The sequence below is a fragment of the Saccopteryx bilineata genome, chromosome 1 (assembly GCF_036850765.1).
Source record: "Saccopteryx bilineata isolate mSacBil1 chromosome 1, mSacBil1_pri_phased_curated, whole genome shotgun sequence".
In the NCBI taxonomy this organism is placed as follows: domain Eukaryota; kingdom Metazoa; phylum Chordata; class Mammalia; order Chiroptera; family Emballonuridae; genus Saccopteryx; species Saccopteryx bilineata.
Genome location: NC_089490.1, coordinates 223,944,304 through 223,964,047, shown reverse-complemented (window position 1 = coordinate 223,964,047; position 19,744 = coordinate 223,944,304). Strand labels below are relative to the sequence as shown.

General features: G+C 42.3%; 1 protein-coding gene across 1 annotated transcript in view; it reads right to left on the bottom strand.

Annotated features, from left to right (window-relative positions):
• Positions 1–19,744, bottom strand: part of CATSPERE (catsper channel auxiliary subunit epsilon) — a 91,865-nt gene that overhangs the window by 26,204 nt on the left and 45,917 nt on the right. Inside the window, exons 15-18 of the mRNA XM_066252723.1 lie at positions 8,307–8,357; positions 7,854–7,887; positions 7,706–7,785; positions 2,320–2,419 (exon numbers count right to left, since the gene is read on the bottom strand). Coding sequence (XP_066108820.1) covers positions 2,320–2,419; positions 7,706–7,785; positions 7,854–7,887; positions 8,307–8,357 — 265 coding nt within the window. The remainder of the gene's footprint in view (positions 1–2,319; positions 2,420–7,705; positions 7,786–7,853; positions 7,888–8,306; positions 8,358–19,744) is intronic.

Here is a 19,744-nt window from a genome sequence, read left to right as displayed (position 1 = left end):
CTCGCGGTGCCGGTTCGTGGGGGCTCACGGCGGCTCGCGGTCGGCCGCTCGCGGCGGCTTGTGGTTCCCAAGTATATGGGCTGACTCACCGCAGGCGCACTCCCTGGCGGCTTGAATGAGCGTCGCTGCGGTAGCTTCCTCCACACCCTCGTCTCTCAGATTCAAGTGATAACAGTCCTTTTGCTTTCAGTTTGTGTGGAACTCCGGAATGCTCCGAGGATAAATTTTTCTGTTTCTAGTTGATAAATTTGTTGTGATTTAGGGGAGAGCTGTCGGTCGCGCTTCTCACGGCGCCATTTCCGTGACGTCACTCGAAATTATCCTTTTTTATTCCTCTGGCTACTTTAAAGTTTTTCTCTTTTGTTACTGATTTTAGAAATTTTATAGTGGTGTTTCTGGATGCAGATGACTTTTTCTGTGCCTTGATATCTTTTACCAGTTTTGGAAAATACTGCTTCTGGCCAAGACTCTCTTTTTTCTCTTTCTTAGGACTTCAGTTTTTATATCTTAGCACCAAATCTCTATTATGTTTTTTTCTGTGTTTTAAATGAATTTATCTCTCTATGCATAATTCTGTATATTTCTTTCCAACCTTCTCTTCCAGTTGACTAATTCTCTTTTCAGCCATTACTCCCCATAGTGGAGTTCCTAATTCCAGTTATTGCAATTAAAATTGTTTTCTAGACGTGATCAGCAGCTCAGATATAGGCATGGATAAGGTAGGAAGATTGATGTTTCAAGTTGCCCGTAATAGTGAACACGAACAACACTGGGGAAAGTGACGTAGACATTGCAAAACAGTGGATGAAGAACTGAACTAGGCGCTCATGTTAGATACATAAAGAAAAGAAGAAAAATGGGAGGGGTGGAGAGGGAGAAAGCAGAGATTCCAGTATAATGGATACCTGTATTGTGTAAGAGAAAGTCCAAGGCAGGAGCAATGGGAGACAATGGGAAAACTAAAGAATCGAGGGTTGAGACCAGAGACTAAAATGCTTGAATGGAAATGTCATTTTAATAGGGGAGTGTATTAGTTGAGATTGTCTCTGCTGCGCTGCAATAATAGAAGTGTGTGGAGGGAGGGATTTCTCTGGAAACATAATTAAAGGACACTTAGTTCTTGCAGTACTCTGGACGGGTAGCAGCTGGGACTCGGGTCTCTCAGCTGCCACCTGGGTGGGTGCTCTTCTTGGAGATTCAAGTCTCTGACAGATGAGAAAGTTACTTTGGAAGGAGAAAGGGATAAGATCTCTGGGGAGGCCCTGGCCAGTTGGCTCAGTGGTAGAGCATCGACCTGGCGTACAGAAGTCCCGGGTTCGATTCCCGGCCAGGGCACACAGGAGAAGCGCCCATTTGCTTCTCCACCCCTCCCCCTCTCCTTCCTCTCTGTCTCTCTCTTCCCCTCCCACAGTGAGGCTCCATTGGAGCAAAGGTGGCCCCGGTGCTGTAGATGGCTCCTTGGCCTCTGCCTCAGGCGCTAGAGTGGCTCTGGTAGCAGCAGAGCGACGCCCCCGGAGGGGCAGAGCATCGCCCCCTGGTGGGCAGAGCGTCGCCCCCTGGTGGGCGTGCCAGGTGGATCCCGGTCGGGCCCATGCGGGAGTCTGTCTGACTGTCTCTCCCCGTTTCCAGCTTCAGAAAAATACAAAAATACAAAAAAAAAAAAAAAAGATCTCTGGGGAATCTCAGGAATTAATGCTGAAGGGATTAATTAACTTTTAGAAGGGCTCCATCATGATGCCCCCTACTTGGTAGCATGCCCCACATGGGTGGCTGGAGGGAAGTGTGAGTGGGAGAGGTGGTAACTCTGGGCTATGACCAGCAAAGTGAAAGGGTCGAATAGGGAGGATTCACTGTGCGGGCCAAGCTCAACCAGACACAGAAGATGGCTGGAAACTGTGGGAGAGAGGCGACAGTGGAGCCATGGTCAATGGGTCAGATGATGCAGAGAAGTCAGGTGAACCCTAGAGTGTCCGTTTGATTCAGCACAAATGTGATCAAGGTCTGAACGCTAAGGGAAAGCCCATAAACAACCCAACATTAAATACAGTGTGGAGAGAGAATAAAATATTTATCTATAATGGCATCATAGGACTATAAACATTGTTTTACTTTTTCTGACCCGTTTAAGTCTGTTTTATGTGACAATGACTCCTTTTTCATAAATTAATTGTATTAGTCATAGGATAGAGAGGTAATATGTTTTTTTTTCCTACTTACAGTGGACTGGTTTTATTTTCCTTAGATAATTTATGTATAGATTTAAAATAGAAAGCCACATCTAATTGCATGCTAAAGTCTGTTGAGATCTAGGATGTGTACCTTCTTCATAGTGCTGTTAAAGCTGTAGTCAGCCCGGCCATGTATCTCCCACACGATGAAATTTACCTGGACATCTTCAATAAAGCCATTTTCATTGTATCTGAGAGAAACAGCAAATGAGGAAAATAATTGCACCAGCCTACTGTAAATATTTTTTTTTCTGACCCCTTTAAGTCTATATTATGTGACAATGACTTCTTTTCCATAAATTAATTTCAGTAGTTATAGGCTATAGAGGTAATGTGTTCTCCTTTTCCCCCTACCCATGTCAGACTGGCTTTATTTTCCAGTGGAATAGAGGGATCAAGAGTTCCAGCTTTCAAGTCAGATGGGCTTAGGTTGAAATCCTGTCTTTATCACTTAACAGCTTTGTGAGCCTGGGGAAGTTACTTAAACTCTTGAAGACTCCATGTTCCTATTTATAAAATCCTCACAGTACCCACTGGATAGATTTCCTCCAGCCCCGAGAATAAACCTAATAGTAATGAAGCAGGTTTTTTTGACAGTTGGAGGCATAACTTCTCTTTTGCTTTGCTAGGAACCATCTATTGATTAGGTGAAGGTAGCCGAGGCCCTGCCATCATGGCTGGTGGCAGGCACATAGATGGAAGTGAGTGATGTATGGAGAAGTCACTGCAAGGGTCCCCTGGAGTCATTTAATGAACAGATACCCAGTGGGTTCCTCTATTGTACTGGAGAATTAAACCACAGAATGACGATGATGAGAGCGGAGCTGCGGCAGGTCTCCGTGGAGGAGGCAGCTGGAAGGTGAGGCTGGGTGTCAGAGCATCAGCAGCCTCCGTGAGAACTGAGGTCAGGCTGAGAAGCAGGAGTCATCAGAAGCTCCTGGGTCAAAGGTCATGCACAGCCCACGCTCGGGGAACACGTGGTGACTCATGCCAGCTGCAGACGCCAGCACACAGTCCAACATGGACAGGCTGCCCACTCCCCTGACACTGGCACCAGAGACAGAAGGCCCGTTAAGTTTAGAGTATTTACCCTAAACTTAGTGAGTTTTAAAAGAGGTGGGTTAGTTCAGATTATTAAGATTATCATTTTTTCCCTGCTATCATAAAAAAATAGGGGCTTCAGCCCGAAGCTAAAGTTCAGAGACTGATAAAGGCATACACGTTCACTAAGCAGAGGGGGTTTTAAAAATGGTTACATGTCTTCCTTCTCCATCAGTTATTGCCCATTTTTAATTTATTTATTTTTTATTTATTCATTTATAGAAAGGAGAGAGAGGGAGAGGAGAGAGAGACAGAGAGAGTGAAGGGGGGAGGAGCTGGAAGCATCAACTCCCATATGTGCCTTGACCAGGCAAGCCCAGGGTTTCGAACCGGCGACCTCAGCATTTCCAGGTCGACGCTTTATCCACTGCGCCACCACAGGTCAGGCCTATTGCCCATTTTTAAAAATAGAATTGTCCCCTACACCCTTTGTATGGAAATTTCACTTAGGATCTTGGTCTCAGGCAGGTTGCCTCAGTGTCTGATCTATATTCTGGGTCCCATCTCTGTGTCCATTCATAAAAAAAACCAGATTCCTGATGGTGCCTCCTTATTGTCTGCTCAGATCTCTGCCTGACACTACAGTTATTCTCTCTGGCTTCTCAGGTCAGCTATGGATTGCTACCATCCACTCCTGGTTATAAAGAACAGTTATTGTCCCATTCTCACAAATTGAGCAGAAAAACTTAGTGTCAGGAAGTGGTATCTGAGGAGGTATTTTCTATTTAATTTATATTTAGAAGTCATACAGAGAGGAACTCAGGTGTGAGTAATGGGACTGGCGTAGTAGACCCTGGCTTCTTTCTTGGAGTCGAAGGAGGGTCATAGAGAACTGTACTCTAATGAGAGCTCTGGGCCCACCCTATGGGAACATGCACACAGTTTTAGAGATTTGGGTCAGGCTTTAGCAAAGCTCTAATTCTAGGAACTTTGGAAGGTGCAGCGTGCTCAATTGCATCTTGTATAAGCCATCTGCTTTTGAATGACTAGAACTAATTGCCAAGCCACATGTTTTATTTATTTATTTATTTATTTATTTATTCGCATGTTTTATTTAAATAAAATCTTGAACTCTGTGAGCTGGCATCTTCTGACACAAAAAGCAATAAGCTGCAGTGTCATCTAGTGGCAATAAGGATAAATTGCATGACCCTTACTTTCTGGGTTTATTATCTTTGATAATATTTTATTTATTTCATGAAGATTATGGGGCAAAACTACTTGCTGGATAAGCATGGCTTATTTTCATGAATGTAAGATATGATATTAATTTAATCTGAGGAATTTAGAAATGTCATGAGTTGGCAGCTAATTTCCCTAGAATTTGGAACTTGACTATGGCAGTCCCACTTCCGGAAGGAAGAGATCTCTCTGTCGGTCCCATATTCAGTCCTGGATCATTTGGGATAGCTCATTGTATTGTGATGCTTTACTATATGGGGCCTTGCTCACCCTTGAGGGACTGGCCCTCCCAAGGTTAATTAATTTGTAGAGATAGCAAACAATGTGCCTTTGAGCATGACTTTTGTATGCAAAGCCCCCACCCCCAACCACCTCCTTCATGGACTCTCCCTATCTGACTGCCCTAATCACCCAGGCCAGGTGTCAGACAACTAGGGACAGCACCTAGGCGGGAGCCTGCTCACGTTTTTCAAAACAGTCACTTCAAAGCCTGTTTTACCTTGCCTTATCCATTCCTTCTCACAGAAAACACAGTCAAGGCCTTTGCCGGCATTCTGCCCCCTACACCCCCTGGGCCTCCTGATGGATCCTGGTGCTTCCCCATGTGGCTCTATATGGCCTGTTTCTTGGGTTCAGTATGTACAATACTTTTAGATATTACTGGCCCATGAAAAGAAAAGGCATATGTCATCTCGAGAAGGTAGTTTCTTTCCTAATTCTAGGAACTTCGTTTAGTTTGATATGGGTGCTTGCTGGTAGGCACGGGGAGGTGGGGTGGGGGTGGGGGGTTAGAGCAGATAAAGTGATGCCTACATCCCTGACAAGACTCTCAGCTTTTCTACACACTTATGTCTCGGCTGCTAACTTGTAACCCTCGTTCAACATGCTGGGGCCATAGGTGATCCAACTTTGATGAACTCATACTGAAAACATATATTGGGTGCTTGAAAATATTTATTATTTGTTGTAAGGTACCAAAAAGCTGAAAAATTAATATTGATATTCTAGAAAGAAAGGTCAGGCTTTCCTGTCCCATCCTTCCTGTGGGGAGGGGAGGGAGAAGAATGTAGAAGTTTCTGGCTTGCAAGAACAATGGGGGTCATTTAGTTTTAAATCTAAAATAAAGGTTAACCGAAAAACTTCTCTTTCAGTGGGAGACAGAATTTACATACCACCTTACATTGATTGTAGTTCCTCCCCTTTCCTGGAATCTTTTTTTTTTTTTTTTTTTTTTTTACAGGGACAGAGAGAGAGTCAGAGAGAGGGATAGATAGGGACAGACAGACAAGAATGGAGAGAGATGAGAAGCATCAATCATCAGTTTTTCATTGGCGACACCTTAGTTGTTCATTGATTGCTTTCTTATATGTGCCTTGACCATGGCCTTCACAGACTGAGTAACCCCTTGCTCAAGCCAGCGACCTTGGGTCCAAGCTGGTGAGCTTTTTGCTCAAGCCAGATGAGCCCGCGCTCAAACTGGCGACCTCGGGGTCTCGAACCTGGGTCTTCTGCCCTATCTGCCTGGTCAGGCCCTTCCTGGAATCTTTTTTTTATTTTTTATTTATTCATTTTAGAGAGGCAAAGGGAGGGGGAGAGAGAGAGAGAGAGAGAGAAGGGGGGAGGAGCAGGAAGCATCAACTCCCATATGTGCCTCGACCAGGAAAGCTCAAGGTTTTGTTTATTTGTTTGTTTGTTTGTTTTATGTGCCTTGACCGCGGGCCTTCAGCAGACCAAGTAACCCCTTGCTTGAGCCAGCGACATTGGGCTCAAGCTAGTGAGCTTTTTGCTCAAATCAGATGAGCCCTCACTCAAGCTGGCGACCTCGGGGTCTCGAACCTGGGTCTTCCGCATCCCAGTCCGACGCTCTATCCACTGCGCCACCGCCTGGTCAGGCCTTCCTGGAATCTTGAGAGTAAAATACCTCTAGGCTAGTGAGGGAAGACGAACCCTAAAAGATTTGTAAACATCTTTGATTGTGTTACCTTAAAAGTCTTAAAAATTTTTTATTTTTTTTTAAGATTTTATTTATTCATTATAGAGAGGGGAGAGAGAGAGAGAGAAGGGGGAAGAGCAAGAAGCATCAACTCCCATATGTGCCTTGACCAGGCAAGCCCAGGGTTTTGAACTGGCGACCTCAGAGTTTCCAGGTTGACGCTTTATCCACTGCGCCACCACAGGTTAGGCCAAAGTCTTAATGTTTCTGTGTATCTCCTAGACAAATGTCAGCTTGTGCCATGATGTCATGCTCTCCCCCACCCATGTGTGATCAAGGGTATATAAACAGCCCCTGAAATATTTTTGGGGCTTGCACATGATTTGGGTCTGCTGCCCCATGTCAGCTATACGCGGCCGGCATATTTAATAAATCTCCTCCTTTAATAAAACTCTTCAAAATTCATCTGGACTTGGTGTCTCTACGTCAGCCTGCGGAATTGAGGTACAGTACCTTTTAGCATCTGGGGTACAGGTACTTTACAACATATTAAATGTGTGATTAGCCTTCATCTTTTATTTTAGTTTTTTTTTTTTTTTCCTTTGTATTTTTCTGAAGCTGGAAACGGGGAGAGACAGTCAGACAGACTCCCGCATGCGCCCGACCGGGATCCACCCGGCACGCCCACCAGGGGCGACGCTCTGCCCACCAGGGGGCGATGCTCTGCCCCTCCGGGGTGTCGCTCTGCCGCGACCAGAGCCACTCTAGCGCCTGGGGCAGAGGCCAAGGAGCCATCCCCAGCGCCCGGACCATCTTTGCTCCAATGGAGCCTTGGCTGCGGGAGGGGAAGAGAGAGACAGAAAGGAAGGAGGGGGTGGGGGTGGAGAAGCAAATGGGCACTTCTCTTATGTGCCCTGGCCGGGAATCGAACCCGGGTCCCCCGCACGCCAGGCCGACGCTCTACCGCTGAGCCTACCGGCCAGGGCCTTCATCTTTTATTTTAAAACTTTATTTTTTTTATTTTATTTATTCATTTTAGAAAGGAGAGAGAGAAGAGAAATAGAGATAGAGAGAGAGAGAGAGAGAAGGGGGGAGGAGGAGGAAGCATCAACTCCCTTATGTGCCTTGATCAGGCAAGCCCAGGGTTTCAAACCAGCGACCTCAGCATTTCCAGGTCGATGCTTTATCCACTGCGCCTCCACAGGTTAGGCCTATTTTGAAACTTTTAAATAAGTTCAAGTTTTAGTAAGAATATACTTACAACTGAATCAAAGGGTGAAACTTTTCTCTGAAATCAAGTCGCATTGGGCAGCCGTATTTTTTCCAAATATATTTTACTCTCTAGAAAAGGAAAAATGCTTTGATTATTTTCTGTTTTGGGCCAATTGATAAAATTATGGTTTTCTTACCAAGTTTTTAGATGGTTCATTCCTCAGATATGACCTGTAAAAAATATATTTTTTATTACTGGTCTTTCCTCTTTTCAAACTTAAACATTAAAACCAATACTTTGGGTAGGGAGGTATCACAGAAGTCAAATAGATAACTATAATTACAAAATACTCCCTAAATATGTGGATATTAAACAACATACTTCTAAGTAGCCCATGGGTTAAGGAAGAAATATAAAAAGAAATTTAAAAATATTTCTAACTAATTGAAGATGAAAATGCAACTTTTCAAAATTCATGAGATAAGGTAAAAGCAGTGCCTAGAGGTAAATTTATAGCAATGAATGTACATATTATAAAAGGTTGATGCTAATAGGAATAAGTACTGATTCTAAATTATTGGCACTACATTAATAAAAACTCAGAGTTCTGAAAAAAATAACTCACTGTTTAGGTTAAAATATTTCTTACTTTTCAATAATGTAAGCGAAATCATGCTGAAGACAATTTGTTTTATTAAATCTACAAAAATAAAACAATGAAGTTGTAATATCACTTATTATATACTTGAACAAACATTTAATCATTTAACTCAGTAATTTTCAAACTTGAGAGTATCACACAATTATCACTTATTGAATTATAATCTCTGGGATTAGTGTGTTGCCCTACTATTTCTGTTTTTAAAAATTGTTTTCATCTCTGGCCAGTTGCTCAGTGGATAGAGCTTTGGTCTGGTGTCTGGATGTTCCAGGTTTGATTCCTGGTTAGGGCACACAAGAGAAGTGACCATCTGCTTCTCTCCCCTTCCCTCTCCCCCTTCTCTCCCTCTTCTGCTCCCACGGCCAGTGACTCAATTGGTTTGAGCTTTGGTCCAGGTGCTGAGGATAGCTTGGTTGATTTGAGCATCAGCCCCAGATGGGGATTGCTGGGTGGACCATGGTCAGGGTGCATGTGGTAGTTGGGCTATCTCCCTTCCTCTTACTTAAAAAAAAAATCAGTTTCAGAAATGTTTCTGAAGATGCCAGAATTTAAAATCTACTGATTTGCTTCTTATATTTGATATATGTGAAAAATTGATAGAAAATCTATCAAAATGAAGAAAGATTTCTGTAGATGGTTTTATTCCTCATACATTTTTAAAAACAGATTTCTAATTTCTACTAGAGACTCAGTTGTGCAAGTAAGGAGCTACTTTAAGGATTTACATAATTTCTAGTTAGGGTTCCTGCAGACATAAGGCTATTATGATATATGAAATGAAAGGATTTTTAATAAGTTAAATTATTCCTTTGACCATTTTTTGTTGGTTACTTCTAGTGTAAATCATAAGGAACATTAATCACCACTGTGTTTAGATAGATATTGGAAGTCTAGACCATCTCCCATCCCAAACCCAAGTTAGACCCCAAGAGATGCCCTCTTTCATTGACAAGTCTCCTGTCAGAAGTACCTTAGACCCCACAGGTCTCCTTTGGTAACTATAAAACCTTAGGCCCACCACAACCTGAATTCAAGATTTTAGGTTTGTTTTTAAGGTTCCAGAGCAATGGGTCATTAGACTTAGAGGCCTGGACCTTAGTCCTGAAATCTGTGTTTTGTATATGCGCTCTCTGGGTGATTCTGATGAGTAGCCAAGTGTGATGATTGCTATCTACACCCTTCCAGAACTAGATTGATTCAAGCTGCTATACATCTCACGGAAGCAGGAAATCTACATGTAGTGGTACTGGCAATTCATCCTGGTAACATGTTGCTTAGAGCAAGTATTCTCAAATTTTAATGCCCCTACTAATCATCCGGAAATTTTTTAAAGACAGAGATTGTGATTCAGCAGATGTGGGATAAAGCCTAACAGTCTGTATGTCTGATAAATTCCCAGTCCATAGACTATACTCTAATGAGCAAGGGTGTAGACCAGGGGTCCCCAAACTACAGCCTGCGGGTCGCATGTGGCCCCCTGAGGCCATTTATCTGGCCCCTGCCGCACTTCTGGAAGGGGCACCTCTTTCATTGGTAGTCAGTGAGTGGAGCATAGTTCCCATTGAAATACTGGTCAGTTTGTTGATTTAAATTTATTTGTTATTTATTTTAAATATTGTATTTGTTCCCATTTTGTTTTTTTACTTTAAAATAAAATATGTGCAGTGTGCATAGGGATTTCTTCATAGTATTTTTATAGTCCAGCCCCGCAATGGTCTGAGGGACAGTGAACTGGCCCCCTGTGTAAAAAGTTTGGGGACCCCTGGTGTGGTAGACCATCCTAGAAATAGGATGCTATAGGCTCTTAACCTTTATGTTTCCTGGAAAAAGAATTATGGGAAATGCAAATTCCTTGCTGAATGAGATGGGAATACTTAAATATCAATCGAGCAACTGATTATTACCATTCAGTCCTCAAAAAATTATGAGAATGAGGATAGGAAAATGACAACAGAGTAGGTGGATGTTACAACTCCCACCTCCCAAAACCAAAGTGGATTATAACTTAACTTAGGAACAATCACCTTGAAAAACCAACTTTGGACTAAACTAAGAGGAATCTATAACCAAGCAACACTGAAGAAGCCACACTGAGCAGGTAGGAAAGGCGAAGACGCGAAAAGGGCTGCCCTGCTCCCAGGAGTGAGAGGCAGCCTGAGAGGTCTCTCATGGTGCAGTGAGTTTCCTGGAGAGTTGTGGGCCCTCAGTTACAAGACTGGAACCCCAGCCTGAAGTCCCAGAGACTAGAGGAGGTGTATGGACAGTATTTAGCTGAAAGAAGAGCTGGGTTACTGTTTGCGAGAGGGAGACAGAACTCTCAGACCCAGGCTCCATCTTAAAGGGACTGCACAGAAAACCTTGTTCACAGCCACTACCCAGGGCTCCAGTAGCGAGGAGTGCTGAGAGGACTGGAGTTGCAAGAGGAGAGTGTAGTCTCGGAGGCACGGAGAGAGACTATAGGAGACAGCAACTGTAACCTCTGTGCTGAATCACTCCCCAAATCTAAAGTGGCCATTTTTCCTAGAAGAAGTGGCACCAGCAAAGGGAAGCAATTACCCCACCCACCAGAGGCTCTCCTGCTCTAGTCAGCGCAAAAAGTCTCTTAAAAGCGGGGGCACATCAGGGACACAGGTTTTGAGTGCTAAGGTGTGGGCTACATGGTCCCCCCACCTGCTGAGTACCCTCTGAAGGGTGGGAGGGCCTGGCTGCAGTGGCAGCTGCTGTGCTTGGTCCGTGCAGCGGATGGGGGCAGAGCTCAGTGAGGCAACCTGTGTGGCAGCATCCTGCATGCCTGAGGGGGGCAGTGCCCAGAGAGGCAGCCCACATACCTGTGAAGGGTGGAGCCCAGTGGCCCACGATGAGAAAGAGAGGGGTAGAGCCCTAAGAGGCATCCCACATGCCTGCAGGGGTGGAGCCTAGAGAGGTGAGGAGACACCCACACCCACAGAAGAGCCAGAACTGTGACTCGCGAGCACGCACTGGTGCCCAAGTGCCTGAAGAGGTGGAGGCAGAGGGGGGCCGGTGGAAAAACCTCACTTCAGGAATAGAGAGGCCACACACACTGGCCAAGAGTGGATAAAAGCAGCCTAGGAGTGCAGTTTATACTTACAATGGCATCAGGGCCCATTAGAGGCAGACAGAAATTCTGGATTGCCTGTAGCTCCAAGAAGGTTTCTAAGGGCCAGTCAAAAGCAGTGACCCCCACTGGTCTGCACCAAGTTCCAGCCAGGGAGGTCCAGGGCTGGTACATCCAGCGACCAGATACAGAGAGCATCAGCTCAGGACCTAACAACCATAATTAGAGTGGTATCTTAAGGAAAGGCTCCTCAAACCTGACCCAGGTAAGGCATTGAAAATGTCACAAATAGCAAAAAGAGTAGCAGCGGACAAGTAGCCCACAGCAGATTACAAACAGCTGAAGCCATCCCAAGAAGATTTAGAAATAACACAACTGAAAGCTGGAGGCAGACAACACCAACCCTATACTCAGCTAGCTACACAAACAACACATCCAAAGAAGCAGTCTATACAGAGACAAAATGGGAAGACAGAGAAGTGCAATACAAATGAATCAATAAGAGAAATCCCCAGAAAAAGAACTGAATGAAATGGAAATAACTAAGATACCAGATGCAAAGTTTAGAATAATGATTGATTGTTAGGATGCTCAAGGATCTTAGAGCAACAATAAATGGACAAAATGAGCACCTAAACAAAGAGATAGTTGGCATCAAAAAGGACATTGAAATTATAAAAAAGAATCAAACAGAAATGACAAACACAATATCAGAAATGAAGACTACACTAGAAGGAATTAAAAGCAGGCTGGATGAAGCAGAGGATTGAATCAGTGATTTAGAGCAGTGGTCCCCAATCCCTGGGCCATGGACCAGTACTGGACCATGGGCCATTTGGTACTGGTCCGTAGAGAAAGAATAAATAACTTACATTATTACTGTTTTATTTATATTTAAGTCTGAACAATGTTTTATTTTTAAAAACTGACCAGATTCCCTCTGTTACATCCGTCTAAGACTCACTGTTGATGCTTGTCTCGGTCACGTGATACATTTATCTGTTCCACCCCAAAGGCTGGTCTGTGAAAATATTGTATGACATTAAACTGGTCCGTGGCCCAAAAAAGGTTGGGGACAACTGATTTAGAGGATAAGATAAGTGAAAGCATGGAAGCAAACCAGCAAAAGAAAGGAGAATAAAAAATCTGAGGAGCCTGACCAGGTGGTGGCGCAGTGGATAGAGCGTCGGACTGGGATGCGGAAGGACCCAGGTTCGAGACCCCAAGATCGCCAGCTTGAGCGCGGGCTCATCTGGCTTGAGCAAAGAGCTCACCAGCTTAGATCCAAGGTTGCTGGCTCCAGCAGGGGGTTACTCTGTCTGCTGAAGGCCCGCAGTCAAGGCACATGTGAGAAAGCAATCAATGAACAACTAAGAAGTCGCAACGCGCAACGAGAAACTGATGATTGATGCTTCTCATCTCTCTCCGTGTCTGTCTGTCCCTGTCTATCTCTGCCTCTGTAAAATTAAATAAAATTAAAAAAAAAAATTAAAAAAAAAATCTGAGGAAACTCTAGGAGAGCTCTGTGACAACATGAAGAGATATAACATCCACATAATAGGGGTTCCTGGAGAAGAGAAAGAGCAAGGGATAGAGAACCTGATTGAAGAAAATATAGCTAAAACTTCCCTAAATTGATGCAGGAAAAAGTCACACAAGTTCAACAAGCACAGAGACTCCCATTAAAAAGGAACCCAAACAGACCAACACTAAGACACATCATAATTAAAATACCAAAACTAAGAGATAAAGAAAGAACACTAAAAGCTGCAAGAGAAAAGCAGTCAATAACCTACAAAGAAGCCCCCATAAGGATGACATCTGACTACTCAACAGAAACATTTAAGGCCAGAAAGGAATGGCAAGAAATATTCAACAAGAACCTACAATCAAGACTTCTTTACCCAGAAAGGCTACTGTTTAAAAATGAAGAAGAAATAAAAATCTTCCCAGACAAAAAACAAAACAAAACAAAAAACAAAACAACAACAAACAACTCAAGGAATTCATTACAACCAAACCAATGCTGCAAGAAATGTTAAGGGGCCCTGGCCGGTTGGCTCAGTGGTAGAGCGTCGGCCTGGCGTGCGGGGGACCCGGGTTCGATTCCTGGCCAGGGCACATAGGAGAAGCGCCCATTTGCTTCTCCACCCCCGCCCCCTCCTTCCTCTCTGTCTCTCTCTTCCCCTCTCGCAGCTGAGGCTCCATTGGAGCAAAGATGGCCCGGGCACTGGGGATGGCTCCTTGGCCTCTGCCCCAGGCGCTAGAGTGGCTCTGGTCGCAAAAGAGCGATGTCCCGGAGGGGCAGAGCATCGCCCCCTGGTGGGCAGAGCGTCTCCCCCTGGTGGGCGTGCCGGGTGAATCCCGGTCGGGCGCATGCGGGAGTCTGTCTGACTGTCTCTCCCTGTTTCCAGCTTCAGAAAAATGCAAAAAAAAAAAAAAAAAAAAATTAAAAAAAAAAAAAAGAAATGTTAAGGGGCCTGTTGTAAACAGAACAAAGGAGGAAAAAAATCTAGTAAAAGAGGACTGTAGATTTAAAGAATAAAATGGCAATAAATAACACATATCAACAATAACCTTAAATATAAATGTATTAAATGCTCCAATCAAAAGACATAAGGTAGTTGCATGGATAAGAAAACAGGACCTGTACATAAGCTGTCTACAAGAGACCCACCTCAAAACAAAAGTTACACATAGACAGAAAGTAAAAGGATGAAAAATAAATATTTCATGCAAATGGAAATGAAAAAAATGGGGGGTAGCAATACTTATATCTGACAAAATAGACTTTAAAACAAAGACTATATAGTAAGAGATCAAGAAGGTCACTACATAATGATAAAGGGAGCAATCCAATAGGAAGATAAAACCATTATAAATATCTATGCACCTAATATAGGAGCACCTAAATAGATAAAGCAGATTTTGATGGAAATAAAGGGTGAGATCAACAGCAATACTATAATAGTAGGGGATTTCAACACCCCACTAACATCACTGGATAGATCCTCTAGACAAAAAATTAACAAAGAAACAGCAGAATTAATGCACACACTAGATCAACTAGATTTAAAAGATATCTTCAGAACCTTTAACCCTAAAGCAGCAGACTATACATTCTTTTCAAGTGCTCATGGTACACTTTCTCTAGGATAGACCATATGTTAGGACACAAAATGAGTCTCAATAAATTCAAGAAGATTGAAATCATATCGAGCATCTTCTCAGATCACAATAGCATGAAACTAGAAATCAACTACAATAGAAAAACTGAAAAACACTTGGAAACTAAATAGCATGTTATTAAATAATGAATGGGTTTACAATGAGATCAAGGAAAAAAATAAAAAATTTCCTTGAAACAAATGAAAATGAACATACAATAACTCAAAATCTATGGGACACAGCAAAAGCAATCCTGAGAGGGAAGTTCATAGCATTACAGACATACCTTAAGAAGCTAGAAAAAGCTCAAATAAACAATTTAACCCTGCATCTAAAAGAACTAAAAAAAAAGAACAGGAAGTAAAGCCTGGAGAAAGTAGAATGAAGGAAATAATAAGGGTCAGAGTGGAAATAAATGACTTAGAGGCTAAAAAAAACAACACAAAGGATCAATGAAACCAAGAGCTGGTTCTTTGAAAAGGTAAATAAGATCGATGAACCTTTAACCAGACTCACCAAGAAAAAGAGAGAGAAGACTCAAATAATTAAAATTAGAAATGAGAGTGGAGAAATAACACTGACACAGTAGAAATACAAAGGATTGTAAGAAAATACTATGAAGAACTGTATGCCATAAAATTAGACAACCCTGGTGAAATGGACAAATTCCTTGAAACATATAATCTTTCAAAAATCAATCTGGAAGACTCAGAAAACCTAGACAGATTGAGTACAACAAATGAGATTGAAACAGTTATCAAAAAACTCCCAAAAAACAAAAGCCCTGAGCCAGATGGCTTCACAGGCGAATTCTACCAGATATTCAAAGAAGAACTAACTCCTATCCTTCTCAAGCTATTTCAAAAAATCCAAGAGGAGGGAAGACTTCCAAACTCCTTTTACAAGGCGAGCATAATTCTGATTCCAAAACCAGGCAAAGACAACACAAAGAAAGAAAACTATAGGCCAATATCCCTGATGAATTTAGATGCTAAAATCCTCAACAAAATATTAGCAAACCGGACCCAGCAATACATGAAAAAAATCATATATCGTGATCAAGTGGGATTTATTCTGGGGAGGCAAGGCTGGTACAACATTCACAAATCAATCAATGTGATTCAGCACATAAGCAATAGGAAGGCGAAAAATCACATGATTATATCAATAGATGCAGAAAAAGCATTGATAAAATACAGCACCCATTTATCATCAAAACTCTCAGCAAAGTGGGAATACAGGAAACATAACTCAGCATGATAAAGGCCATCTATGACAGACCCACAGACAATATCATACTCAATGGACAAAAGTTAAAAGCAATCCCCTTAAGATCCAGAACAAGCCTGATCAGGCAGTGGTACAGTGGGTAAAGCAGCGGACTGGGATGAGGAAGACCCAGGTTTGAGACCCCGAGGTCACCAGCTTGAGTGCAGCTCATCTGGTTTGAGCAAAAAGCTCACCAACTTGAGCCCAAGGTTAATGGCTCAAGCAAGGGGTTACTCGGTCTGCTGAAGGTCCTTGGTCAAGGCACATATGAGAAAGCAATCAATGAACAATTAAGGTGTTGCAACGCGCAACGAAAAACTAATGATTGATGCTTCTCATTTCTCCGTTCCTGTCTATCTGTCCCTGTCTATCTCTCTCTCTGTCTCTGTAAAAGGAAAAAAGAAAAGATCCAGAACAAGGTGGAGTGACCCCTTTCACCACTCTTATTCAGCATAGTTCTGGAAGCCCTACCCATAGCAATCAGACAAAAAGAAGAAATAAAAAGCATCCAAATTGGAAAACAAGTAAAACTATCATTAATTGCTGATGATATGATACTGTACATAGAAAACCCTAAAGTCTAAGTCTCAGTCAAAAAGCTACTGGACCTGAGAAATGAATTCAGCAAGGTGGCAGGATATAAAATCACTATTCAGAAATCAGTGGCATTTTTATACACCAACAATAAACTGTCTGAAAGAGAAATTAAGAAAATAATCCCCTTCATTATTGCAACAACAACAAAAAAAGTACCTAGGAGTAAATTTAGCCAAAGTAGTTAAAGACTTGTACTTGGAAAATTATAAAACATTGATAAAGGAAATCAAGGAAGATACAAACAAGTGGAAGCATATACCATGTTCATGGATAGGAAGAATAAACATCATTAAAATGTGTATATTACCCAAAGCAATTTATAAATTCAATGCAATTCCCATTAAAATACCCATGACATACTTCAAAGATATAGAACAAATATTCCAAAAATTTATATGGAACCAAAAAAGAACATGAATAGCCTCAGCAGTCTTGAAAAAGAAGAATAAAGTGAGTGGTATCACACTTCCTGATATCAAGTTATGCTACAAGGCCATTGTACTCAAAACAGCTTGGTACTGGTATAAGAACAGGCATATAGATCAATGGAACAGAACAGAGAACCCAGAAATAAACCCATACCTTTATGGACAATTGATATTTGACAAAGGAGGTAACAGCATACAATGGAGTAAAGACAGTCTCTTTAACAAATAGTGTTGAGAAAATTGGACAGCTACCTTCAAAAAAATGAAACTAGACCACCAACTTACACCATTCACAAAAATAAACTCAAAGTGGATAAAAAACTTAAATGTAAGTTGTGAAACCATAATCATCTTAGAAGAAAACATAGGCAGTAAGTTCACCGACATCTCTTGCAGCAATATATTTGCTGATTTATCTCCACGGGCAAGAGAAATAAAGGACAGGATAAACAAATGGGACTATATCAAACTAAAAAGTTCTTGCACAGCTAAAGACAATATGAACAAAATAAAAAGACAAACCACACAATGGGAGAACATATTCAACAATATGTCTGATAAGGGGTTAATCACCAAAATTTATAAAAAACTTGTAAAACTCAACACCAGGAAGATAAATAATCCAATCCAAAAATGGGCAAAAGAAATGAATAGACACTTCTCCAAAGAGGCCATACAGATGGCCAATAGTCAGATTAAAAAATGTTCAACGCAAATCCCCTCAACAAAGTTCTAGTTTTCTACATTGGTAAGATTAAGAAGGTCATTCTGGATTTTTTAAGCCTTATGTGCTCCTGGATGGCCAGTTAATTTGTGAGGTAGAGATGTTCTGAAAAATATGGGAGCGTTGCTTGTCAGTCCTAATGGTTTAGTCAGTACTCAGATGCTTGATCGGGGATTTTTGCCCACCAAGGGACTAGGGAAAGAACAGCAAGGAATTTTCACCCCCATAGAAGTCACACCCAATACCAGAAGGTGTGGATTAGGATATCAAAATTTAGCATAGGGGCCTTGGTAGCTCCTGCTACCTCAATAATGCATTGTGCAGACCCAATTACTTGGAAATCAGATAATCCTGTATGGGTAGACCAATGGCCCTGTCCTCAGGAGAAACTTAGGGCAGCTGCTCAATTGGTACAAGAGCAACTACAGCTTGCGCACATTGAACCATCTAATGGCCCATGGAATACACTTCCATATTTTGATCTTGTTGCCTCCTGGATTATCAAGGAGCATAGGCGACCCTTACAGCTTATAGGTTTTGAGCCTCAAAATTATTGTTGTTCCTTTTTTTAAAGGATCAACAACAATGTCTCTGGGAAACTTCCACTAAACGGCAAATCGCTCCTGCAAATCAATGGACAACTTTATACTGAAACTGTCAACTTAAAATCAACTCAAAGTCTAGAATTATATACCATTATCATGGCTTTTCAGCATTTGCCATATTCCCCCCCTTTAATCTATATACAGACAGCAAATATTTACTTATGGTGTTTCCACTATAAAGACTGCTGTCTTAGGGACAAATGCTGATGAGCTATTTCAGCAGTTCCTCCTTCTTCAAAGACTTGTATGTCAACACAGAGCTGCATGTTTTATAGGACATACTGGAGCTCACTCCATGCTCCTTGGAGCTTTAGCACAAGGGAATTCCCCCCCCCCTTTTTTTTGTTTCTTTTTTTGTATTTTTCTGAAGTTGGAAATGGGGAGGCAGTTAGATAGGCTCCCGCATGCGCCCAACTAGGATCCACCTGGCACGCCTACCAGGGGGGAATGCTCTGTCCATCTGGGGTGCTGCTCTGTTGCAACCAGAGCCATTCTAGCACCTGAGGCAGAGGCCACAGAGCCATCTTCAGCGCCCGGGCCAACTTTGCTCCAATGGAACCTTGGCTGTGGGAGGGGAAGAGAGAGACAGAGAGGAAGGAGAGGGGGAGGGGTGGAGAAGCAGATGGGAGCTTCTCCTGTGTGCCCTGGCTGGGGATCAAACCCGGGACTTCCACACGCCAGGCTGATGCTCTACCACTGAGCCAACTGGCCAGGGCCTAGGAATGCCTTTGTTGGTCAAGCTATCCAAAAGAAAATTATTTGGAGCAACCATGCCAGACCGAGCAATTCAGTCTCATACTATTCATCACCAGAATGCTGCAGCCCTGTGTAAACAGTTTCAACTTTCTCGGGAAGCAGCACAGCAGATTGGGAAATCCTGTCCAAGGGGTCCTATTCTACAATCTGCCCCTTCATTTGGAGTTAACCCTCAAGGTCCCCTACCAGGACAACTTTGGCAAATGGAATTTACTTATATACCTTCATTTGGCAAAGAGTCCTATGCCCACATTACAGTGGATACATATTCTGAATTTATAGTAACCTCTGTCAGAACAGGAGAGGCTAAGCATGTTATAGCTCATTGTCTGTATGCATTGTTCTATTATTGGATTTCCTAAACTGGTTAAACTGACAATGCTCCTGCATATGGAGCAAAAGCATTTACTGTATTTTGTCAAACCTTTCAAATTATGTGTATTTCTTACAATCTTTAAAGTCAAGGTATTATTAAAGTGTACCCAGCAAATATTTTAAGGTCAATTAAAAAAAAATTTTTAAAGGGGGGAGTCATATCCTGGAACTCCTACTGGTCTACCATATCATGCTTTTTACTTAAAAAAAAATTTTACATTTCTTTTGAATGCTGATGAACAGGAGACGCCAAATCTTTTTCTCCTGCAAACTACTACCTTCTTTATTTGATCCAGCTAATAACACTGTTTTGTCTTTTTCCAAATAGCTCCAGATATATGAAAAAGATTTATATAGGCAGATGGGGATCCTCAAACCCCTCAGTGAGATCTTCTGAGCATGGCTTTTAAGATACCTAGAGGCAGAAA